We start from the raw sequence: 22005 nt of genomic DNA, 5'->3' as shown, positions 1-22005 counted from the left end.
CCGGCCCCCGAAAGGGGAAAAGACGATATTAGTTTTGTGTGGAATGTCCGTCTGTCCGTCCGTCCATCCCGTTTAGATCTCGTAAACTAGAAAAGATAGTGAAAATCCGGCATCATAATATTTTAGAACATTCAAAGTTCTGATGCAACGGCTACTTTTTTCTTTTCTGAAAGCGAAAAATCTAATTTTTAAAATCATTTATGCTAGCAGTTTTTTTCATAAAAATACACCACTTTTACAACTATTCACTATTAATAGTAACAAACACGGGAGGCTCTTTAGTAGGTGATACGGACATTTCTCATTTTTTTAAAACACATTTATGAAAAAAAGGTGTTAGATTTTTCGTCATTTTTAGCGGCCCCCGAAAGGGGAAAAGACGCTATTAGTTTTCTGCGAAATGTCTGTCCGTCTGTCCCGTTTAGATCTCGTAAACTAGAAAAGATATTGAAAATCCGACATCACAATATTTTAGACCATTCAAAGTTCTGATGCAACGGCAACTTTTTTTTTTCTGAAAGCGAAAAATCTAATTTTTAAAATCAGTTATGCAAGCAGTTTTTTAAGAAGAAAAAGCTAATTAGTATGCATTATAAGTTAAACCTAAATTAAAACGAATAGTAATCTTGTAAACGTCATTTTCGTAAACTTATTTTTTATTGCTAAATAGTTTTTTTTTTTTTTTTTTTTTTTTTAGCATTCGAATAAGACATTGAGCCTTTTCAAAACAATTACATCAATTATAAGACTTCAGTCAGGCCAGGAGAGGCGCGGTAGCTTAGCGATAAAGCATTTGGCTTCCGAACCGGGGGCCCCGGGTTCGAATCCTGGTGAAGACTGGGATTTTCAACTTCGGAATCCTTAGGCGCCTCTGAGTCCACCCAGCTGCAATGGGTACCTGATATTAGTTGGGGAAAAGTAAAGGCGGTTGGTCGTTGTGCTGGCTACATGACACCCTCGTTAACCGTAGGCTACAAAACAGATGAACTTTACATCATCTGCCCTATAGACCACAAGGTCTGAAAGGGGAACTAGTTAGGCCAGGTTCACATCTAACTTTGCATTCACTTGCACCTATTCTTTGATCTGCTGTATCGTTGGGGCACTACACAAGATCTGTCAACCTTCTTTCTCCATTCTTATCTCTCATTTGTCTTTGATATAATTTCATTTGGATGTTCTTTCTGAAAATATTGAAGCCTGCCTGGGTGGACCACTTCGGGGGCCGATTTTGAGTTTGTGACTACTACATTTACACACAAAAAAATTGTCCTTTTTTTAAAAGAGAAAAATCTATTTAGTATGCATATAAGTTGGACATAATTTAAAACAACGATAAGTAGCTTTTCATATTATCGCGTGAACTGCATTGCTAATTGATGACAATTCACAATTAAAGGAATTTTTTATTTTTTTTTACGGAAATGTGTTTTTTTCTTGAGGATTTGAATAAGAGATTGACCCTTTACAAAATGATTAGATCAATTAGATATTCATTATAAGACATCAGTTAGGCCAGGTTCACATCTAACTTCACCTTCATTTTCACCTATCCTTTGCTCTGCTGGACCGCTGGGGCACCACACAAGATCTGTGAACCTTCTTTCTCCATTCTTCTATGTCATTTGCCTTTGATATAATTTCATTATGATATTCTTTCTGTTTTATTGAAACCTACCTTTTAGCCTGCCTGGGTGGACCTCTTCGGGGGCCGATTTTTAGTTTGTGTTTCCACACAAACTGTCTTTGTAACCTTGTTATTTTTGCAATTGTGTGCATATTGTGGGCACATTGGGTAAAAAGAACGACGAGTGTTCGATTGAAAATACATTGCCCTGTTACAAAGAAAATACGATTTCATTATTTTGTTTTGTCATCGTTTTCCAAAGCAACAGATCTACCACTTGTACGTGGCAAATATTTAGACTGTAGTCTGCACACGTCGTAGTCTCTAGACAACAATTGGAAACATCTTTAACTTGGACACGACATCATCTACATAGATCTGCTACAATATTCCAAGTCTTTATAGAGCTTTTGTTTTAACTTATTTAACTATGAAGAATTTATAAACATGCAACGTTTACAAACATACATAGGCTAAACATGCAACGTTTAAAAACATACATAGGTCTAAACATGCAACGTTTACAAACATACATAGGCCTAAACATGCAACGTTTACAAACATACATAGGTCTAAACATGCAACGTTTACAAACATACATAGGCCTATACATGCAACGTTTACAAATATACATAGGCCTAAACATGCAACGTTTACAAACATACATAGAGGCCTAAACATGCAACGTTTACAAACATACATAGGCCTAAACATGCAACGTTTACAAACATACATAGAGGCCTAAACATGCAACGTTTACAAACATACATAGGTCTAAACATGCAACGTTTACAAACATACATAGGTCTAAACATGCAACGTTTACAAACATACATAGGCCTAAACATGCAACGTTTACAAACATACATAGGCCTAAACATGCAACGTTTACAAACATACATAGAGGCCTAAATATGCAACGTTTACAAACATACATAGGTCTAAACATGCAACGTTTACAAATATACATAGGCCTAAACATGCAACGTTTACAAATATACATAGGCCTAAACATGCAACGTTTACAAACATACATAGGTCTAAACATGCAACGTTTACAAACATACATAGTCCTAAACAAGCAACGTTTACAAACATACATAGGTCTAAACATGCAACGTTTACAAACATACATAGGCCTAAACATGCAACGTTTACAAACATACATAGGCCTAAACATGCAACGTTTACAAACATACAAGTTCTAAACATGCAACGTTTACAAACATACATAGGCCTAAACATGCAACGTTTACAAACATACATAGAGGCCTAAACATGCAACGTTTACAAACATACATAGGCCTAAACATGCAACGTTTACAAACATACATAGGCCTAAACATGCAACGTTTACAAACATACATAGGTCTAAACATGCAACGTTTACAAACATACATAGGTCTAAACATGCAACATTTACAAATATACATAGGCCTAAACATGCAACGTTTACAAATATACATATGCCTAAACATGCAACGTTTACAAACATACATAGGTCTAAACATGCAACGTTTACAAACATACATAGGTCTAAACATGCAACGTTTACAAACATACATAGAGGCCTAAACATGCAACGTTTACAAACATACATAGGTCTAAACATGCAACGTTTACAAATATACATATGCCTAAACATGCAACGTTTACAAATATACATATGCCTAAACATGCAACGTTTACAAACATACATAGGTCTAAACATGCAACGTTTACAAACATACATAGAGGCCTAAACATGCAACGTTTACAAACATACATAGGCCTAAACATGCAACGTTTACAAACATACATAGGTCTAAACATGCAACGTTTACAAACATACATAGGTCTAAACATGCAACGTTTACAAACATACATAGGTCTAAACATGCAACGTTTACAAACATACATAGGTCTAAACATGCAACGTTTACAAACATACATAGGCCTAAACATGCAACGTTTACAAATATACATAGGTCTAAACATGCAACGTTTACAAACATACATAGGTCTAAACATGCAACGTTTACAAACATACATAGGTCTAAACATGCAACGTTTACAAACATACATAGGCCTAAACATGCAACGTTTACAAATATACATAGGTCTAAACATGCAACGTTTACAAACATACATAGGCTAAACATGCTACGATCATAGTGTAGTTGTAAAAATACTGTAATAACTGAAGTGAGGCAACTCAACGAGGACATAGACGTTTATTTACATGGAGACATGACAAACACAAAGGGGCATCTGCCTTGAGTACATCATCTCCATATTGGCTCTCTCCTTGGGCGGAAATCGTTTGTCTACTAATGTCAACATCCGACTTGTTTGGTCACAGATAGTGCGCACCTTCTTTCTGCACTATCTTGGATGGCGGTGCGCATGGCAAAGTCATAACATTGCCCCCGTCTTAGCACTTTTCGTCCCGAAAAGAAACACTGCAGCTGAGGTTTGACAGTTCAGGTGGAGGTCGATCAGTGGGAGCCACAGGCGGCAGGGAGCCTGTTGTCCACGAAGCCATCTGCACAGTATTCCGCGGCCGTCGCTTCCTCTTCTTCCAGTTGGCCAGTCTACGCTTGAGACGATGTCGTGGTCGCTGCTTCAACCTCATGACGATAGTCGCTGATGCCAGCCAGATGATACAGGGAGAGTTAGTGGAGGTCATGGTTGCCAGCCACGTAACACAAATGGAGGTTATGGCGATCTTTGTAGATTCCAGGGTTGTTGTTCCAAGACACTGAGTCAGCGGACCTTTTCCATGGATGTCTCGTGACACAGTTGTAGGCCCACTGGTAGCCATGGTTTCAGGCACATAGTCTTTCTCAGCCTCATCTGTAAGTTCAGATCTTGTAGCTGGATTTCTTGGCATGAGCACTGTCCCCGCATGGCGCCGCAGTTCATGTCAATCGTCTGGATGCAGTTGCCAAGAATCGAGTTCTCTCTTATGCCGCTGCCGCTGCCAAAGTCAAATTCGTTGTTTCTGTCTCGGCCATTGTTTTTTCACAATTGCATTAAATGGCGGTTAAGATTTAACTTATCTCGGGTTTTCTTTGTCTGGTTTAACCAAATATATGTATTGCCTTTGTCTGGTCGAATCATATGTTTGTTATTCTCTCTGTCTGGTCGAATCATATGTTTATCAATGTCACTGTCTGGTCGAATCATATGTTTATCATTGTCTCTGTCTGGTCGAATCATATGTTTGTTATTCTCTCTGTCTGGTCGAATCATATGTTTATCAATGTCACTGTCTGGTCGAATCATATGTTTATCATTGTCTCTGTCTGGTCGAATCATATGTTTGTTATTCTCTCTGTCTGGTCGAATCATATGTTTATCATTGTCTCTGTCTGGTCGAATCATATGTTTATCAATGTCTCTGTCTGGTCGAATCATATGTTTATCATTGTTTCTGTCTGGTCGAATCATATGTTTATCAATGTCTCCGTCTGGTCGAATCATATGTTTAATATTGTCTCTGTCTGGTCGAATCATGTGTTTATCAATGTCTCTGTCTGGTCGAATCATATGCTTGTTATTGTCTCTGTCTGGTCGAATCATATGTTTATCATTGTCTCTGTCTGGAATCATATGCTGGTTATTGCCTCTCTCTGGTCGAATCATATGTTTATCATTGTCTCTGTCTGGTCGAATCATGTGTTTGTTATTCTCTCTGTCTGGTCGAATCATATGCTTGTTATTGCCTCTCTCTGATCGAATCATGTGTTTGTTATTCTCTCTTTCTGGTCGAATCATATACTTGTTATTGCCTCTCTCTGCTCGAATCATATGTTTATCATTGTCTCTGTCTGGTCGAATCATGTGTTTGTTATTCTCTCTGTCTGGTCGAATCATGTGTTTGTTATTCTCTCTTTCTGGTCGAATCATATACTTGTTATTGCCTCTCTCTGGTCGAATCATATGTTTATCATTGTCTCTGTCTGGTCGAATCATATGTTTATCAATGTCTATGTCTGGTCGAATCATATGTTTATCAATGTCTCTGTCTAATCGAATCATGTGCTTGTTATTGCCTCTCTCTGGTCGAATCATATGTTTATCATTGTCTCTGTCTGGTCGAATCATATGTTTGTTATTCTCTCTGTCTGGTCGAATCATATGTTTATCATTGTCTCTGTCTGGTCGAATCATATGTTTATCAATCTCTCTGTCTGGTCGAATCATATGTTTATCATTGTCTCTGTCTGGTCGAATCATATGTTTATCATTGTCTCTGTCTGGTCGAATCATATGCTGGTTATTGCCTCTCTCTGGTCGAATTATATGTTTATCATTGTCTCTGTCTGGTCGAATCATGTGTTTGTTATTCTCTCTGTCTGGTCGAATCATATGCTTGTTATTGCCTCTCTCTGATCGAATAATGTGTTTGTTATTCTCTCTTTCTGGTCGAATCATATACTTGTTATTGCCTCTCTCTGGTCAAATCATATGTTTATCATTGTCTCTGTCTGGTCGAATCATATGTTTATCAATGTCTATGTCTGGTCGAATCATATGTTTATCAATGTCTCTGTCTAATCGAATTATGTGCTTGTTATTGCCTCTCTCTGGTCGAATCATATGTTTATCATTGTCTCTGTCTGGTCGAATCATATGTTTGTTCTTCTCTCTGTCTGGTCGAATCATATGTTTATCATTGTCTCTGTCTGGTCGAATCATATGTTTATCAATGTCTCTGTCTGGTCGAATCATATGTTTATCATTGTCTCTGTCTAATCGAATCATGTGCTTGTTATTGCCTCTCTCTGGTCGAATCATATGTTTATCATTGTCTCTGTCTGGTCGAATCATATGTTTGTTATTCTCTCTGTCTGGTCGAATCATATGTTTATCATTGTCTCTGTCTGGTCGAATCATATGTTTATCAATGTCTCTGTCTGGTCGAATCATATGTTTATCATTGTCTCTGTCTGGTCGAATCATATGTTTATCAATGTCTCTGTCTGGTCGAATCATATGTTTATCATTGTCTCTGTCTGGTCGAATCATATGTTTATCATTGTCTCTGTCTGGTCGAATCATATGCTGGTTATTGTCTCTGTCTGGTCGAAACATATGTTTATCATTGTCTCTGTCTGGTCGAATCATATGCTGGTTATTGCCTCTCTCTGGTCGAATCATATGTTTATCATTGTCTCTGTCTGGTCGAATCATGTGTTTGTTATTCTCTCTGTCTGGTCGAATCATGTGTTTGTTTTTCTCTATTTCTGGTCGAATCATATACTTGTTATTGCCTCTCTCTGGTCGAATCATATGTTTATCATTCTGTCTGGTAGAATCATATGTTTATCAATGTCTATGTCTGGTCGAATCATATGTTTATCAATGTCTCTGTCTGGTCGAATCATATGTTTATCATTGTCTCTGTCTGGTCGAATCATATGTTTATCAATGTCTCTGTCTGGTCGAATCATATGCTTGTTATTGTCTCTGTCTGGTCGAATCATATGTTTATCATTGTCTCTGTCTGGTCGAATCATATGCTTGTTATTGCCTCTCTCTGGTCGAATCATATGTTTATCATTGTCTCTGTCTGGTCGAATCATATGTTTATCATTGTTTCTGTCTGGTCGAATCATATGTTTATCAATGTCTCTGTCTGGTCGAATCATATGTTTATCATTGTCTCTGTCTGGTCGAATCATATGTTTATCATTGTCTCTGTCTGGTCGAATCATGTGTTTGTTATTCTCTCTGTCTGGTCGAATCATATGCTTGTTATTGCCTCTCTCTGGTCGAATCATGTGTTTGTTATTCTCTCTTTCTGGTCGAATCATATACTTGTTATTGCCTCTTTCTGCTCGAATCATATGTTTATCATTGTCTCTGTCTGGTCGAATCATTTGTTTGTTATTCTCTCTGTCTGGTCGAATCATGTGTTTGTTATTCTCTCTTTCTGGTCGAATCATATACTTGTTATTGCCTCTCTGGTCGAATCATATGTTTATCATTGTCTCTGTCTGGTCAAATCATATGTTTATCAATGTCTCTGTCTGGTCGAATCATATGTTTATCAATGTCTCTGTCTGGTCGAATCATATGTTTATCATTGTCTCTGTCTGGTCGAATCATATGCTTGTTATTGCCTCTCTCTGGTCGAATCATATGTTTATCATTGTCTCTGTCTGGTCGAATCATATGTTTGTTATTCTCTCTGTCTGGTCGAATCATATGTTTATCATTGTCTCTGTCTGGTCGAATCATATGTTTATCAATGTCTCTGTCTGGTCGAATCATATGTTTATCATTGTCTCTGTCTGGTCGAATCATATGTTTATCATTGTCTCTGTCTGGTCGAATCATATGCTGGTTATTGCCTCTCTCTGGTCGAATCATATGTTTATCATTGTCTCTGTCTGGTCGAATCATGTGTTTGTTATTCTCTCTGTCTGGTCGAATCATATGCTTGTTATTGCCTCTCTCTGGTCGAATCATATGTTTATCATTGTCTCTGTCTGGTCGAATCATGTGTTTGTTATTCTCCCTGTCTGGTCGAATCATGTGTTTGTTATTCTCTCTTTCTGGTCGAATCATATACTTGTTATTGCCTCTCTGGTCGAATCATATGTTTATCATTGTCTCTGTCTGGTCGAATCATATGTTTATCAATGTCTCTGTCTGGTCGAATCATATGCTTGTTATTGTCTCTGTCTGGTCGAATCATATGTTTATCATTGTCTCTGTCTGGTCGATACATATGCTTGTTATTGCCTCTCTCTGGTCGAATCATATGTTTATCATTGTCTCTGTCTGGTCGAATCATATGTTTGTTATTCTCTCTGTCTGTTCGAATCATATGTTTATCATTGTCTCTGTCTGGTCGAATCATATGTTTATCAATGTCTCTGTCTGGTCGAATCATATGTTTATCATTGTCTCTGTCTGGTCGATACATATGCTTGTTATTGCCTCTCTCTGGTCGAATCATATGTTTATCATTGTCTCTGTCTGGTCGAATCATATGTTTGTTATTCTCTCTGTCTGTTCGAATCATATGTTTATCATTGTCTCTGTCTGGTCGAATCATATGTTTATCAATGTCTCTGTCTGGTCGAATCATATGTTTATCATTGTCTCTGTCTGGTCGAATCATATGTTTATCAATGTCTCTTTCTGGTCGAATCATATGTTTATCATTGTCTCTTTCTGGTCGAATCATATGTTTATCAATGTCTCTGTCTGGTCGAATCACATGCTTGTTATTGTCTCTGTCTGGTCGAATCATATGTTTATCATTGTCTCTGTCTGGTCGAATCATATGCTGGTTATTGCCTCTCTCTGGTCGAATCATATGTTTATCATTGTCTCTGTCTGATAAACATCATATGCTTGTTATTGTCTTTGTCTGGTCGAATCATATGTTTATCATTGTCTCTGTCTGGTCGAATCATATGCTGGTTATTGCCTCTCTCTGGTCGAATCATATGTTTATCATTGTCTCTGTCTGGTCGAATCATGTGTTTGTTATTCTCTCTGTCTGGTCGAATCATATGCTTGTTATTGCCTCTCTCTGGTCGAATCATGTGTTTGTTATTCTCTCTTTCTGGTCGAATCATATGTTTATCATTGTCTCTGTCTGGTCGAATCATATGTTTGTTATTCTCTCTGTCTGGTCGAATCATATGTTTATCATTGTTTCTGTCTGGTCGAATCATATGTTTATCAATGTCTCTGTCTGGTCGAATCATATGTTTATCATTGTCTCTGTCTGGTCGAATCATATGCTTGTTATTGTCTCTGTCTGGTCGAATCATATGTTTATCATTGTCTCTGTCTGGTCGAATCATATGTTTATCAATGTCTCTGTCTGGTCGAATCATACGTTTATCATTGTCTCTGTCTGGTTGAATCATATGTTTGTTATTGTCTCTGTCTAGTCTGATGATCAATTTGTTCATTACAACAGGTGAAGTGACAGATTTTGAAAAAGCTTTTACTAATCACGATGAAGTCTTTCTGTCTGGGGAGTTCCGGACACCTCGAAACACAAAAAAACCGTTTCTCTTGCTTCAGGCCACAGGAAAAACTAGCAGAAGAAAATTAGAACTGAGTGTAGACTACAGACAACCTCAAGGTAAGTCCATGTAAATGTGTCTAGTTGTGAACTTGTCAGCAGCTTTGCTGAGATGTGAAACCAAAGAGTTGCAAGACTAAAAGTATTTGATACTAATGAAGAATAAATGTAAACAATAAATGTAATGACAGTTTTATTGTGTTTAAACTTGATGAAATGGCAGGCCCACTACAGAAATATACATGGACCAGGGGCGGGCCAGGTGTCCTGATACTCTACCAGACCATCCGACCAGGGGCGGTCCAGGTGTCCTGATACTCTACCAGACCATCCGACCAGGGGCGGTCCAGGTGTCCTGATACTCTACCAGACCATCCGACCAGGGGCGGTCCAGGTGTCCTGATACTCTACCAGACCATCCGACCAGGGGCGGGCCAGGTGTCCTGATACTACCAGACCATCCGACCAGGGACGGGCCAGATGTCCTGATACTCTACCAGACCATCCGACCAGGGGCGGGCCAGGTGTCCTGATACTACCAGACCATCCGACCAGGGGCGGGCCAGGTGTCCTGATACTCTACCAGACCATCCGACCAGGGGCGGGCCAGGTGTCCTGATACTCTACCAGACCATCCGACCAGGGGCGGGCCAGATGTCCTGATACTCTACCAGACCATCCGACCAGAGGCGGGCCAGGTGTCCTGATACTACCAGACCTTCCGACCAGGGGCGGGCCAGGTGTCCTGATACTCTACCAGACCATCCGATCCACAAATGGATTGCCATACGACGTAATCTCTTGTTTCATGTTCTCAAGATAATATATTGAAAACTGAACACAAGATAATATATTGAAAACTGAACACAAGATAATATATTGAAAACTGAACACAAGATAATATATTGAAAACTGAACACAAGATAATATATTGAAAACTGAACACAAGATAATATATTGAAAACTGAACACAAGCAGAAAAAAAGTGGATTTAGATTTAATTAAACGAATTGTATTTCTATAACCAAAATCTACTCCACTACAAACACCAATAACTAACCAAACCAACTACCTAACACAAACTGATCAAACCAACTATCTAACTAAATCACTACAACTACTACACTAGACCTAGAATAGATCTACACAAACACACTACAATAAACTAGTCTAGATCTACAATATTCTACTACTACATGTCTACAACCAACACATAACTAAAACTAAACCAAGAACACCTTAGTACCTTACTATTCACTAAGAACAGACTAGTCACTAAGCCACTAGGTCTAAGCCGACTAAGTCTTAATAGAAGGCAACACTACAAAAACAAAATCAGAATAACACTAATCTAGATCTACAAAACAGCAGCAATTATAGCAGCAATATTAGAAACAGCAGTTATATTCAGCATCTAGATCTATATTCAGCAGCTATGTTCAGCAGTTAAAACAGCAGTTATAATCAGCAGTAAAAATAGCCTGCAATACATAAATGTAAAACTATAAATACAAAATCATATATTCTACTAGATCTAGAGCATGAACAACATATTCATATCTGGCTAATCTGGCCGCCGCCATTTTTAATACAGCATGTTGGGAACAACTGCCAACTAGAAAATAAAACTAATTTAAAATATATCTAGCATATTTACACACAGTGTGACATAGATCTAGTAAAAAAAAAAATAGTTACAAACTTACAGGCCGTCCCAGGTACAGATATATAGCAATGATTAAATAATCATACGCCAGATCACCAAGGTCATCAACTGTCACATAGACAGAGATATACTTTACTGACCACTGGTCAACTGCATAGGATGTAGCCTGGATTTAACTATTTATACTACCCGCCCTAACCCATATAAAAATATATAAATAAGTACAATTATAAAATCTGACACTAACCTATAAAAAAGAATATACAGAACAGCTATAGCCTATGAAAATAAAAATGAAAAAATAGCTCTAAGAGCGCAAGCTAACATATTTTGCTTGTTTTTTTTTTTTAATTCAAATACAAATTATTTTTATTTTTCTTGTTTACTATTTCAGTGATACTAGCTCTAACAATCATTGTGTTCTACTGTTTCAGTGACACTAGCTTTAACAATCATTGTGTTTTACTGTTTAAGTGATACTAGCTCTAACAATTATTGTGTTTTACTGTTTCAGTGATACTAGCTTTAACAATCATTCTGTTTTACTGTTTCAGTGACACTAGCTCTAACAATCATTGTGTTTTACTGTTTCAGTGATACTAGCTCTAACAATCATTGTGTTTTACTGTTTCAGTGACACTAGCTCTAACAATCATTGTGTTTTACTGTATCAGTGATACTAGCTCTAACAATCATTGTGTTTTACTGTTTCAGTGATACTAGCTCTAACAATCATTGTGTTTTACTGTTTCAGTGATACTAGCTCTAACAAGCATTGTGTTTTACTGTTTCAGTGATACTAGCTCTAACAATCATTGTGTTTTACTGTTTCAGTGATACTAGCTCTAACAATTATTGTGTTTTACTGTTTCAGTGATACTAGCTTTAACAGATGTTGATGGTCGTGACTACTTATTAAGTTTCCCAACTCAAGCTCTTCACACAGGAAACAGGACCAAATTGTTGATGTCCTTTTCCAAGCTGTCCCAGCCTTACAATAGTCTGAGTTTATTTGTAGACTGTATGGATATGGGGGTGGACCAAACAGAGGTTCAGTTGAGGAGAATATTTTCTTCCGATTTAACTATGGTGAGTCCTAGTGAAACGTAAATACCAGTTGTAACCACTAGTCTTGTTCGTAGGATCTAACCACTAGTCTTGTTTCTAGGTGTCTAACCACTAGTCTTGTTTGTAGGATCTAACGACTAGTCTTGTTTGTAGGATCTAACCACTAGTCTTGTTTGTAGGAGTCTAACCACTAGTCTTGTTTGTAGGTGTCTAACCACTAGTCTTGTTTCTAGGTGTCTAACCACTAGTCTTGTTTGTAGGATCTAACCACTAGTCTTGTTTGTAGGAGTCTAACCAATAGTCTTGTTTGTAGGTGTCTAACCACTAGTCTTGTTTCTAGGTGTCTAACCACTAGTCTTGTTTGTAGGATCTAACGACTAGTCTTGTTTGTAGGATCTAACCACTAGTCTTGTTTGTAGGAGTCTAACCACTAGTCTTGTTTGTAGGTGTCTAACCACTAGTCTTGTTTCTAGGTGTCTAACCACTAGTCTTGTTTGTAGGATCTAACCACTAGTCTTGTTTGTAGGAGTCTAACCAATAGTCTTGTTTCTAGGTGTCTAACCACTAGTCTTGTTTCTAGGTGTCTAACCACTAGTCTTGTTTGTAGGATCTAACCACTAGTCTTGTTTGTAGGATCTAACCACTAGTCTTTTTTGTAGGATCTAACGACTAGTCTTGTTTGTAGAATCTAACCACTAGTCTTGTTTGTAGAATCTAACCACTAGTCTTGTTTGTAGGTGTCTAACCACTTGTCTTCTTTGTAGGAGTCTAACAACTAGTCTTGTTTGTGTCTAACCACTAGTCTTGTTTGTAGAATCTAACCACTAGTCTTGTTTGTAGGAGTCTAACAACTAGTCTTGTTTGTGTCTAACCACTAGTCTTGTTTGTAGAATCTAACCACTAGTCTTGTTTGTAGGAGTCTAACCACTAGTCTTGTTTGTGTCTAACCACTAGTCTTGTTTGTAGGTGTCTAACCACTTGTCTTCTTTGTAGGAGTCTAACCACTAGTCTTGTTTGTAGGTGTCTAACCACTTGTCTTCTTTGTAGGAGTCTAACAACTAATCTTGTTTGTAGGAGTCTAACCACTAGTCTTGTTTGTGTCTAACCACTAGTCTTGTTTGTAGAATCTAACCACTAGTCTTGTTTGTAGGAGTCTAACCACTAGTCTTGTTTGTGTCTAACCACTAGTCTTGTTTGTAGGAGTCTAACAACTAGTCTTGTTTGTGCCTAACAACTAGTCTTGTTTGTAGAATCTAACCACTAGTCTTGTTTGTAGGTGTCTAACCACTAGTCTTGTTTGTAGGTGTCTAACCACTAGTCTTGTTTGGTGTCTAACCACTAGTCTTGTTTGTGTCTAACAACTAGTTTTGTTTGTAGGATCTAACCACTAGTCTTGTTTGCAGGATCTAACCGCTTTGTTTGTAGGTGTCTAACAACTAGTCTTGTTTGTAGAATCTAACCACTAGTCTTGTTTGTGTCTAACAACTAGTTTTGTTCGTCGGAGTCTAACAACTAATCTTGTCTCAGGGTCTAACCACTAGTCTTGTTTGTAGGAGTCTAACAACTAGTCTTGTTTGTGTCTAACCACTAGTCTTGTTTCTGTCTAACAACTAGTCTTGTTTGTAGGATCCAACAACTAGTCTTGTTAGTAGGATCTAACCACTAGTCTTGTTTGTAGAAGTCTAACAACTAGTCTTGTTTGTGTCTAACAACTAGTATTGTTTGTAGGATCTAACAACTAGTCTTGTTTGTAGGATCTAACCACTAGTCTTGTTTGTAGGATCTAACCATTAGTCTTGTTTGTAGGAGTCTAACAACTAGTCTTGTTTGTAGAATCTAACCATTAGTCTTGTTTGTAGGATTCTAACAACTAGTCTTGTTTCTGCCTAACAACTAGTCTTGTTTGTAGGAGTCTAACAACTAGTCTTGTTTCTGCCTAACAACTAGTCTTGTTTGTAGGAGTCTAACAACTAGTCTTGTTTGTGTCTAACAACTAGTATTGTTTGTAGGATCTAACAACTAGTCTTGTTTGTAGGATCTAACCACTAGTCTTGTTTGTAGGATCTAACCATTAGTCTTGTTTGTAGGAGTCTAACAACTAGTCTTGTTTGTAGACTCTAACCATTATTCTTGTTTGTAGGAGTCTAACAACTAGTCTTGTTTGTAGAATCTAACCATTAGTCTTGTTTGTAGAAGTCTAACAACTAGTCTTGTTTGTGTCTAACAACTAGTCTTGTTTGTAGGATCTAACAACTAGTCTTGTTTGTAGGATCTAACCACTAGTCTTGTTTGTAGGATCTAACCATTAGTCTTGTTTGTAGGAGTCTAACAACTAGTCTTGTTTGTAGACTCTAACCATTATTCTTGTTTGTAGGAGTCTAACAACTAGTCTTGTTTGTAGAATCTAACCATTAGTCTTGTTTGTAGGAGTCTAACAACTAGTCTTGTTTGTAGAATCTAACCATTAGTCTTGTTAGTAGGAGTCTAACAACTAGTCTTGTTTCTGCCTAACAACTAGTCTTGTTTGTAGGAGTCTAACAACTAGTCTTGTTTGTAGGATCTCACAACTAGTCTTGTTTGTAGGATCTAACAACTAGTCTTGTTTGTAGGATCTAACCACTAGTCTTGTTTGTAGGATCTAACCATTAGTCTTGTTTGTAGGAGTCTAACAACTAGTCTTGTTTGTAGAATCTAACCATTAGTCTTGTTTGTAGGATTCTAACAACTAGTCTTGTTTCTGCCTAACAACTAGTCTTGTTTGTAGGAGTCTAACAACTAGTCTTGTTTCTGCCTAACAACTAGTCTTGTTTGTAGGAGTCTAACAACTAGTCTTGTTTGTGTCTAACAACTAGTATTGTTTGTAGGATCTAACCATTAGTCTTGTTTGTAGGAGTCTAACAACTAGTCTTGTTTGTAGACTCTAACCATTATTCTTGTTTGTAGGAGTCTAACAACTAGTCTTGTTTGTAGAATCTAACCATTAGTCTTGTTTGTAGAAGTCTAACAACTAGTCTTGTTTGTGTCTAACAACTAGTCTTGTTTGTAGGATCTAACAACTAGTCTTGTTTGTAGGATCTAACCACTAGTCTTGTTTGTAGGATCTAACCATTAGTCTTGTTTGTAGGAGTCTAACAACTAGTCTTGTTTGTAGACTCTAACCATTATTCTTGTTTGTAGGAGTCTAACAACTAGTCTTGTTTGTAGAATCTAACCATTAGTCTTGTTTGTAGGAGTCTAACAACTAGTCTTGTTTGTAGAATCTAACCATTAGTCTTGTTAGTAGGAGTCTAACAACTAGTCTTGTTTCTGCCTAACAACTAGTCTTGTTTGTAGGAGTCTAACAACTAGTCTTGTTTGTAGGATCTCACAACTAGTCTTGTTTGTAGGATCTAACAACTAGTCTTGTTTGTAGGATCTAACCACTAGTCTTGTTTGTAGGTGTCTAACCACTAGTCTTGTTTGTAGGATCTAACCACTAGTCTTGTTTGTAGGATCTAACCACTAGTCTTGTTTGTAGGATCTAAACACTAGTCTTGTTTGTAGGAATCTAACAACAAATCTTGTTTTGTCTAAAAACTAGTCTTGTTTGTATTGTTTGCATACAAATATTTTCCTCTTTGTGCACATGAAATATTGTTACCTAACGTAGAAACATTTACGTCTGTCAGAACCTTTGAAAAGACCAGCAACAGACCAGGGATTAGATATTGACATGTACAATCGAGCTAATCTTAAGTCAGGTAGAATTGACATAGTTAGGTTTAGATCTCTATATCTATGAGATCTATATGCAGCACATAGAACTAGTCACTAAAGTTTGGTTGGAGATTTCACTCTAGATAAGTTTTGAGCAGAACAAGGGGGAGCGGGGATATGTGGGCAAACTTAGTTTAGGATCATTTATTTATTTATGATTACGTGTACTTTTAATTTGGCCTTATACAAAAACACCAGCGATGCGCAAAAAATATAATTTAAACAGTGCTGACGTAAGGGGGGGGGGGGGATCAGGTTGAACGTTCCCCCATGGGAAAAAAGTATGAGGCCTACATTAGGTTTTCTCGTGCATTGCAACATCCAGCTAACTTGACTTTGTCTTGCGCAATGACGTTTGTATACACTTAATGTTGACGCAATGTTAATCCGACCTCGCTCTTATACAGGACTTATCACTTCGTAGAGAACTAGTCGCTGAAGTTTCATGACAACAAACTGGGGGGTGGGGTGGAGGAGAGAGACTTTTAGTTTTAGAATTTCCTTATTACTAACAACATTATTTATTAGAATACAACTGCTTGGCATTGAAATAAATGAGATCCGATGAAGTGCTATGTTTATTTTGCGTAATGATTGCAAGACAATTAGATTTCTATTTTCTTCTTTAAACATTCAATTACGGCCATCATACTTCAGTTAGGCTACTCAGAGTCTGCAGAAAAACTTAGGAAAAACTTTTAGTTATTCATTTCCTTGCTATGGTGAAACAGTTGGTCTAGCGATTGCATTTCACAAAACATATGTCTCTTGTCTTATGTCTTATGTCTTTAACGTTGACATGGTTTTAGCAGTGCATTTTTGTCATCCATTAAACGATCATCATTTAAGGGTGAAGCTAGAGAAATAATAATAATAAGGCTTGTCTTCGAGTCCGAAGATTAGTGAGGAATGCAGTATTTCCCGTGGCCGCGCAGCCCAGCTGTGACCTACATATTTTGCCACATCCAGGGCAAGCATAACCATTGTCTGCAAATGGTCAATTTATATTTTTTTTTCGCCGTCTGCGTCTGTCCTCGGCAGCGGATAAAGACAGAAATAAATAAATAGTCATATAAACCCTGTGTTTCTCAAACTTTTACCAGTGGCGCCCTCTTCCCCTCAAACAAGAAACAAAATTCTCTGAACCCCTCCCCCAAGCCAGCTGACGTCTAAGGGAGCGCTGCAATTACGGATTTATATCTACAATAATTTTTTTTCTCTTGAACCCTCGAGTTCGAATCCAGGTCTTTCAAATTTTTTTATTAATGAATTTACAAAGCGATCACGGTGGCATTCACACAGATAGGCCTTCTTCACCCTCCCCAATTGTCAAAATGTCGCGCTCACTAGTCCCTGGAAAAGCAGAACTCTTTCATTAATGATTTCTGGACTTTTAAAACACCAAGGAATTTGTGTGTGTGTGTGTGTGTGCATAAAGTATATGTTTCATGCTGACTAAATGTCACTTTCGTTTTTCTTATCCTCATAGATATTTGAACTTACAATCTTCTGTCCTGGTGACCTCTAGGTCTTAGATAATTCCACTTAAGTCGACATTTTGTTTTTACACTTGCAATAACATTTTATCTTCCTGTATTTTTTTACCTGGAAAGAAAATGACGTCAGCCTTTCAGTGGCATGTTGGTACTACAGTTAAAGACTTGTTTAAACAGATGGGTTGTCCAGAGAGCGAATTGGAAGAACCCATGACAACACAAAGCCCGACTCTAAAAATACCGTCATGGTCAAGACAAGGACTGGCCACACATCGAAGGATACCATCAGACGAGGACTACATTCCAGCCCAAGCAGCAAGAGAGAGTCAGCCAGCAGTTCAGGAAGAAACAAATAGAACAGATCGACAGCAGGGAGAAAGTGATGGGGCACGAAACGTCAGTCACAGAGAAACAACAACAGAAGCTCCACAGAGAACATCCCGTAGAACTCAAACTACAGATTCCAACAGCAGGCAACAGTTTGAGCAAGCGCGTCCTAATCTTTCTTCAGTTGTTCCATCTGTACAGACTACAGGTAGGTCAATAGTCAATCCGTGTGTCTCTTACTTTTACTTACTGTAGAGAACTCAATATTCAATTCGTGTGTCTCTTACTTTTACTTACTGTAGAGAACTCAATATTCAATTCGTGTGTCTCTTACTTTTACTTACTGTAGAGAACTCAATATTCAATTCGTGTGTCTCTTACTCTTACTTACTGTAGAGAACTCAATATTCAATTCGTGTGTCTCTTACTCTTACTTACTGTAGAGAACTCAATAGTCAATTCGTGTGTCTCTTACTCTTACTTACTGTAGAGAACTCAATATTCAATTCGTGTGTCTCTTACTCTTACTTACTGTAGAGAACTCAATATTCAATTCGTGTGTCTCTTACTTACTGTAGAGAACTCAATATTCAATTCGTGTGTCTCTTACTTTTACTTACTGTAGAGAACTCAATATTCAATTCGTGTATCTCTTACTCTTACTTACTGTAGAGAACTCAATAGTCAATTCGTGTGTCTCTTACTCTTACTTACTGTAGAGAACTCAATATTCAATTCGTGTGTCTCTTACTCTTACTTACTGTAGAGAACTCGGTCTGAATCGTGTTTCTAAAAGCAGCACGGAATGGGACAGAAAACTTTTGTCTAAAACTTGTCACCAACGAATGTTTATAGATGCAAATAGACCAGAGCGCTTATCTATACTATATTCCCCGAATACTATTGACTGACTGACTGATCTTATATATATTGTAAGCATATTTTATTTCTTTCTGCCTAAAATAGTTGCGTGAATACTCGTGTACAAAGTTGAAAAACACAAAATAAAATGAATAATTCTTTGCTCGCCACTTTAGACACTTTAAAACGTTCGCTAATAACACCAAATTAATATTTTCATTTTTTTCCCTTGAAAACATGTGTGTGTGTGTGTTTACGTGTTTAGAAAATAAATAATAAGAACAGCTAGATCTACGTGAATACTAAATGTAGAGTTAAAATACCACAACAGGGTGTAAAAAAAAACTAAAAGAAAAAGGGGCGGAGGGGTTTAGAGAGAAAAAGGAGAGAGAGAGAGAAAGAGAGAGAGAGAGAGAGAAAGAGAGAGAGAGAACAAATCAAGATTTTCGTGAATACTAAGTCTAGAATTAAAAATTCAAAGAATTGTCTAATTGAAAGTGACTGTGTTTTATGGGGAGGGGGATATTTTTTTTAAACCCGTTTGTGGCGCCCCCCCCCCCCAAAAAAAAAAAGATATGTAGGGTTTCAGGGTTTGATTCAGGGTCAAAAGTCTATGGGTGGGCGGGTGGGTGTCGAGTTCCGGCCGAGAGCAACAAAGAGTGTATTAAATATTTCGTTGAGAAGCTAAAGAAAATTTGGATATGGAATGAGTGAGTGATACTAGCATTCGTGGGCCAAAAGTAAGTAAGTGTGTGTGTGTGTGTGGCGGGGGGGGGGGTGATACTAGCATTCGTGGGCCAAAAGTAAGTAAGTGTGTGTGGGAGTGATACTAGCATTCGTGGGCCAAAAGTAAGTATGTGTGTGTGTGAGTGTGTGTGGGAGTGATACTAGCATTCGTGGGCCAAAAGTAAGTATGTGTGTGTGTGTGAGTGTGTGTGGGAGTGATACTAGCATTCGTGGGCCAAAAGTAAGTAAGTGTGTGTGTGTGAGTGTGTGTGGGAGTGATACTAGCATTCGTGGGCCAAAAGTAAGTAAGTGTGTGTGTGGGAGTGTGTGTGGGAGTGATACTAGGGGCCAAAAGTAAGTAAGTGTGTGTGTGAGTGTGTGTGGGAGTGATACTAGCATTCGTGGGCCAAAAGTAAGTAAGAGTGTGTGTGTGTGAGTGTGTGTGGGGGTGATACTAGCATTCGTGGGCCAAAAGTAAGTAAGAGTGTGTGAGTGTGTGTGTGTGTGGGGGTGATACTAGCATTCGTGGGCCAAAAGTAAGTAAGAGTGTGTGTGTGAGTGTGTGTGGGAGTGATACTAGCATTCGTGGGCCAAAAGTAAGTAAGAGTGTGTGTGTGTGAGTGTGTGTGGGGGTGATACTAGCATTCGAGGGCCAAAAGTAAGTAAGAGTGTGTGTGTGAGTGTGTGTGGGAGTGATACTAGCATTCGTGGGCCAAAAGTAAGTAAGAGTGTGTGTGTGAGTGTGTGTGGGAGTGATACTAGCATTCGTGGGCCAAAAGTAAGTAAGAGTGTGTGTGTGTGAGTGTGTGTGGGGGTGATACTAGCATTCGTGGGCCAAAAGTAGGTAAGAGTGTGTGTGTGTGTGTGTGTGTGTGTGAGTGTGTGTGTGTGTGTGTGTAGGCCTATGTGAATTTATGAAATGGGTCGTTCCAACTCAAGGGTGAAAATAAAGAGGGGAGTCCAGAGAGAGAGGGAAAAAGAGAGAGGAGAGACAAAGAGAGCGGGCCGTTCCAATGGAACGTATCAGATCTTAGAATTCACGCGTTACATTTTATTTTGTATTTCAGAGACTCAGTATTTGGAAGCGTCCCTGAAAGAAGTCACAAGAGCACTAGTAGAATTACGTCAAGATTTGAAACTTCAGGTACATGCTGAATGTTAGTAGGCAGTGTCGGCGCTAGTCCTACATTTTATTTGGGCGAATTATATTTTGCGAGGCCCTCTTGTTGCGCAACGTATGTATATTTACTATAGAAAAATGAACTGTAAATATTTGCAATTTAAAAATACTTATAAAAGAATTATATGAACAGTAATTCTTTTCTTTAAACTTTTACTGACATGCTATATTATAGTAATGTCATTCGTTTCAAAGAGCTACGGGTCATATAGGCTTTACCGATAAAACTACTAAAGTTTAAAGTTTTTCTGACCCATTGTATTTATAAAACAATTTTGTTTTTTTGACCACATCTATAGTTTCTCTTTACGTATTACCAGTAATTTAACAAAATTGGAACGAATAAAATATATATGTGTAGGGTAAATGTCCTTCTAATTTATATTTCAGTTCGAGTAGCATCCCTTTAACTCTTTAATGGCGCTAGATAAAGGATCAGATTCTATATCTCTTCCTATGATTTGAAAGGTTGAAAGTTACTGCTCTTAACCACTCCTACCAGCACTTGAAATTCTTTTAACTAAGGATTTAATCCCCATTTTATGAGCTTTAACTACACTAATAATTCTCACCAAAATTAGCACCATTGTGGTATCCTAGGACGTACCAGTTTCTGAGTACTTTGTTACTGAAATAGTCTTTAATAAAGTTTCCTAGTATTTTGCCTATTGATATTTGATGAACTCTTGACATTGGTTGAATTTAACTTCAGTGTCAAGTGCACTTGAACAAAAAATACAAACTATTTTGCCTCTTTTACTATTCAAATCACTTCATAGGTAACAGTTTTGACATCAGTGTGGTCATTAGTTTGAATAGAGATAGTCATTTCAGTTGATTCTGTGGTTAATTAGTTTGAAGGTTAGGGTTAGGGTTAGTTACATTGACATGACATTGTCTATGACAAAGAGTTATGAACAGGTCTGGATATCGCCCTAACCTACATCACACACGCTCACCTGCAATTTTCTCCCGAACTTACCTTCTAATATTTTATCTGACAAAAAGGCTGACGTTCAAAAGAGGGTAACACTTGCAATGTGTAGTGCCTATGTGTTTACCGAGTTCATGGTAATTAGAGATGGGCTGTCATGTTTTGCTAGTGCTCCAGACAGCTGTAAATCTTTAACTCCCTTTTAGGCTTACATCTACGCATAATTTACTATGAAACACAAAGGCTTTCAATATCAGTGTCGTAATCTTCAAAATAGACATTGAACTACAAGATGTTATGTGATTTTCAATTCTCTTTCAAATTGC

General features: G+C 37.8%; 1 protein-coding gene across 1 annotated transcript in view; it reads left to right on the top strand.

Moving 5' to 3' along the window:
- The window catches only part of LOC106069504 (cartilage oligomeric matrix protein-like), a 67686-nt gene that overhangs the window by 907 nt on the left and 44774 nt on the right, over positions 1 to 22005 (top strand). The window contains exons 2-5 of the mRNA XM_056041426.1: positions 9558 to 9725; positions 12206 to 12420; positions 17769 to 18186; positions 20633 to 20709. Coding sequence (XP_055897401.1) covers positions 9558 to 9725; positions 12206 to 12420; positions 17769 to 18186; positions 20633 to 20709 — 878 coding nt within the window. The remainder of the gene's footprint in view (positions 1 to 9557; positions 9726 to 12205; positions 12421 to 17768; positions 18187 to 20632; positions 20710 to 22005) is intronic.

The sequence above is a fragment of the Biomphalaria glabrata genome, chromosome 1, assembly GCF_947242115.1.
Source record: "Biomphalaria glabrata chromosome 1, xgBioGlab47.1, whole genome shotgun sequence".
NCBI classification, from domain to species: domain Eukaryota; kingdom Metazoa; phylum Mollusca; class Gastropoda; family Planorbidae; genus Biomphalaria; species Biomphalaria glabrata.
This window is presented reverse-complemented; position numbering and strand designations above follow the sequence as displayed.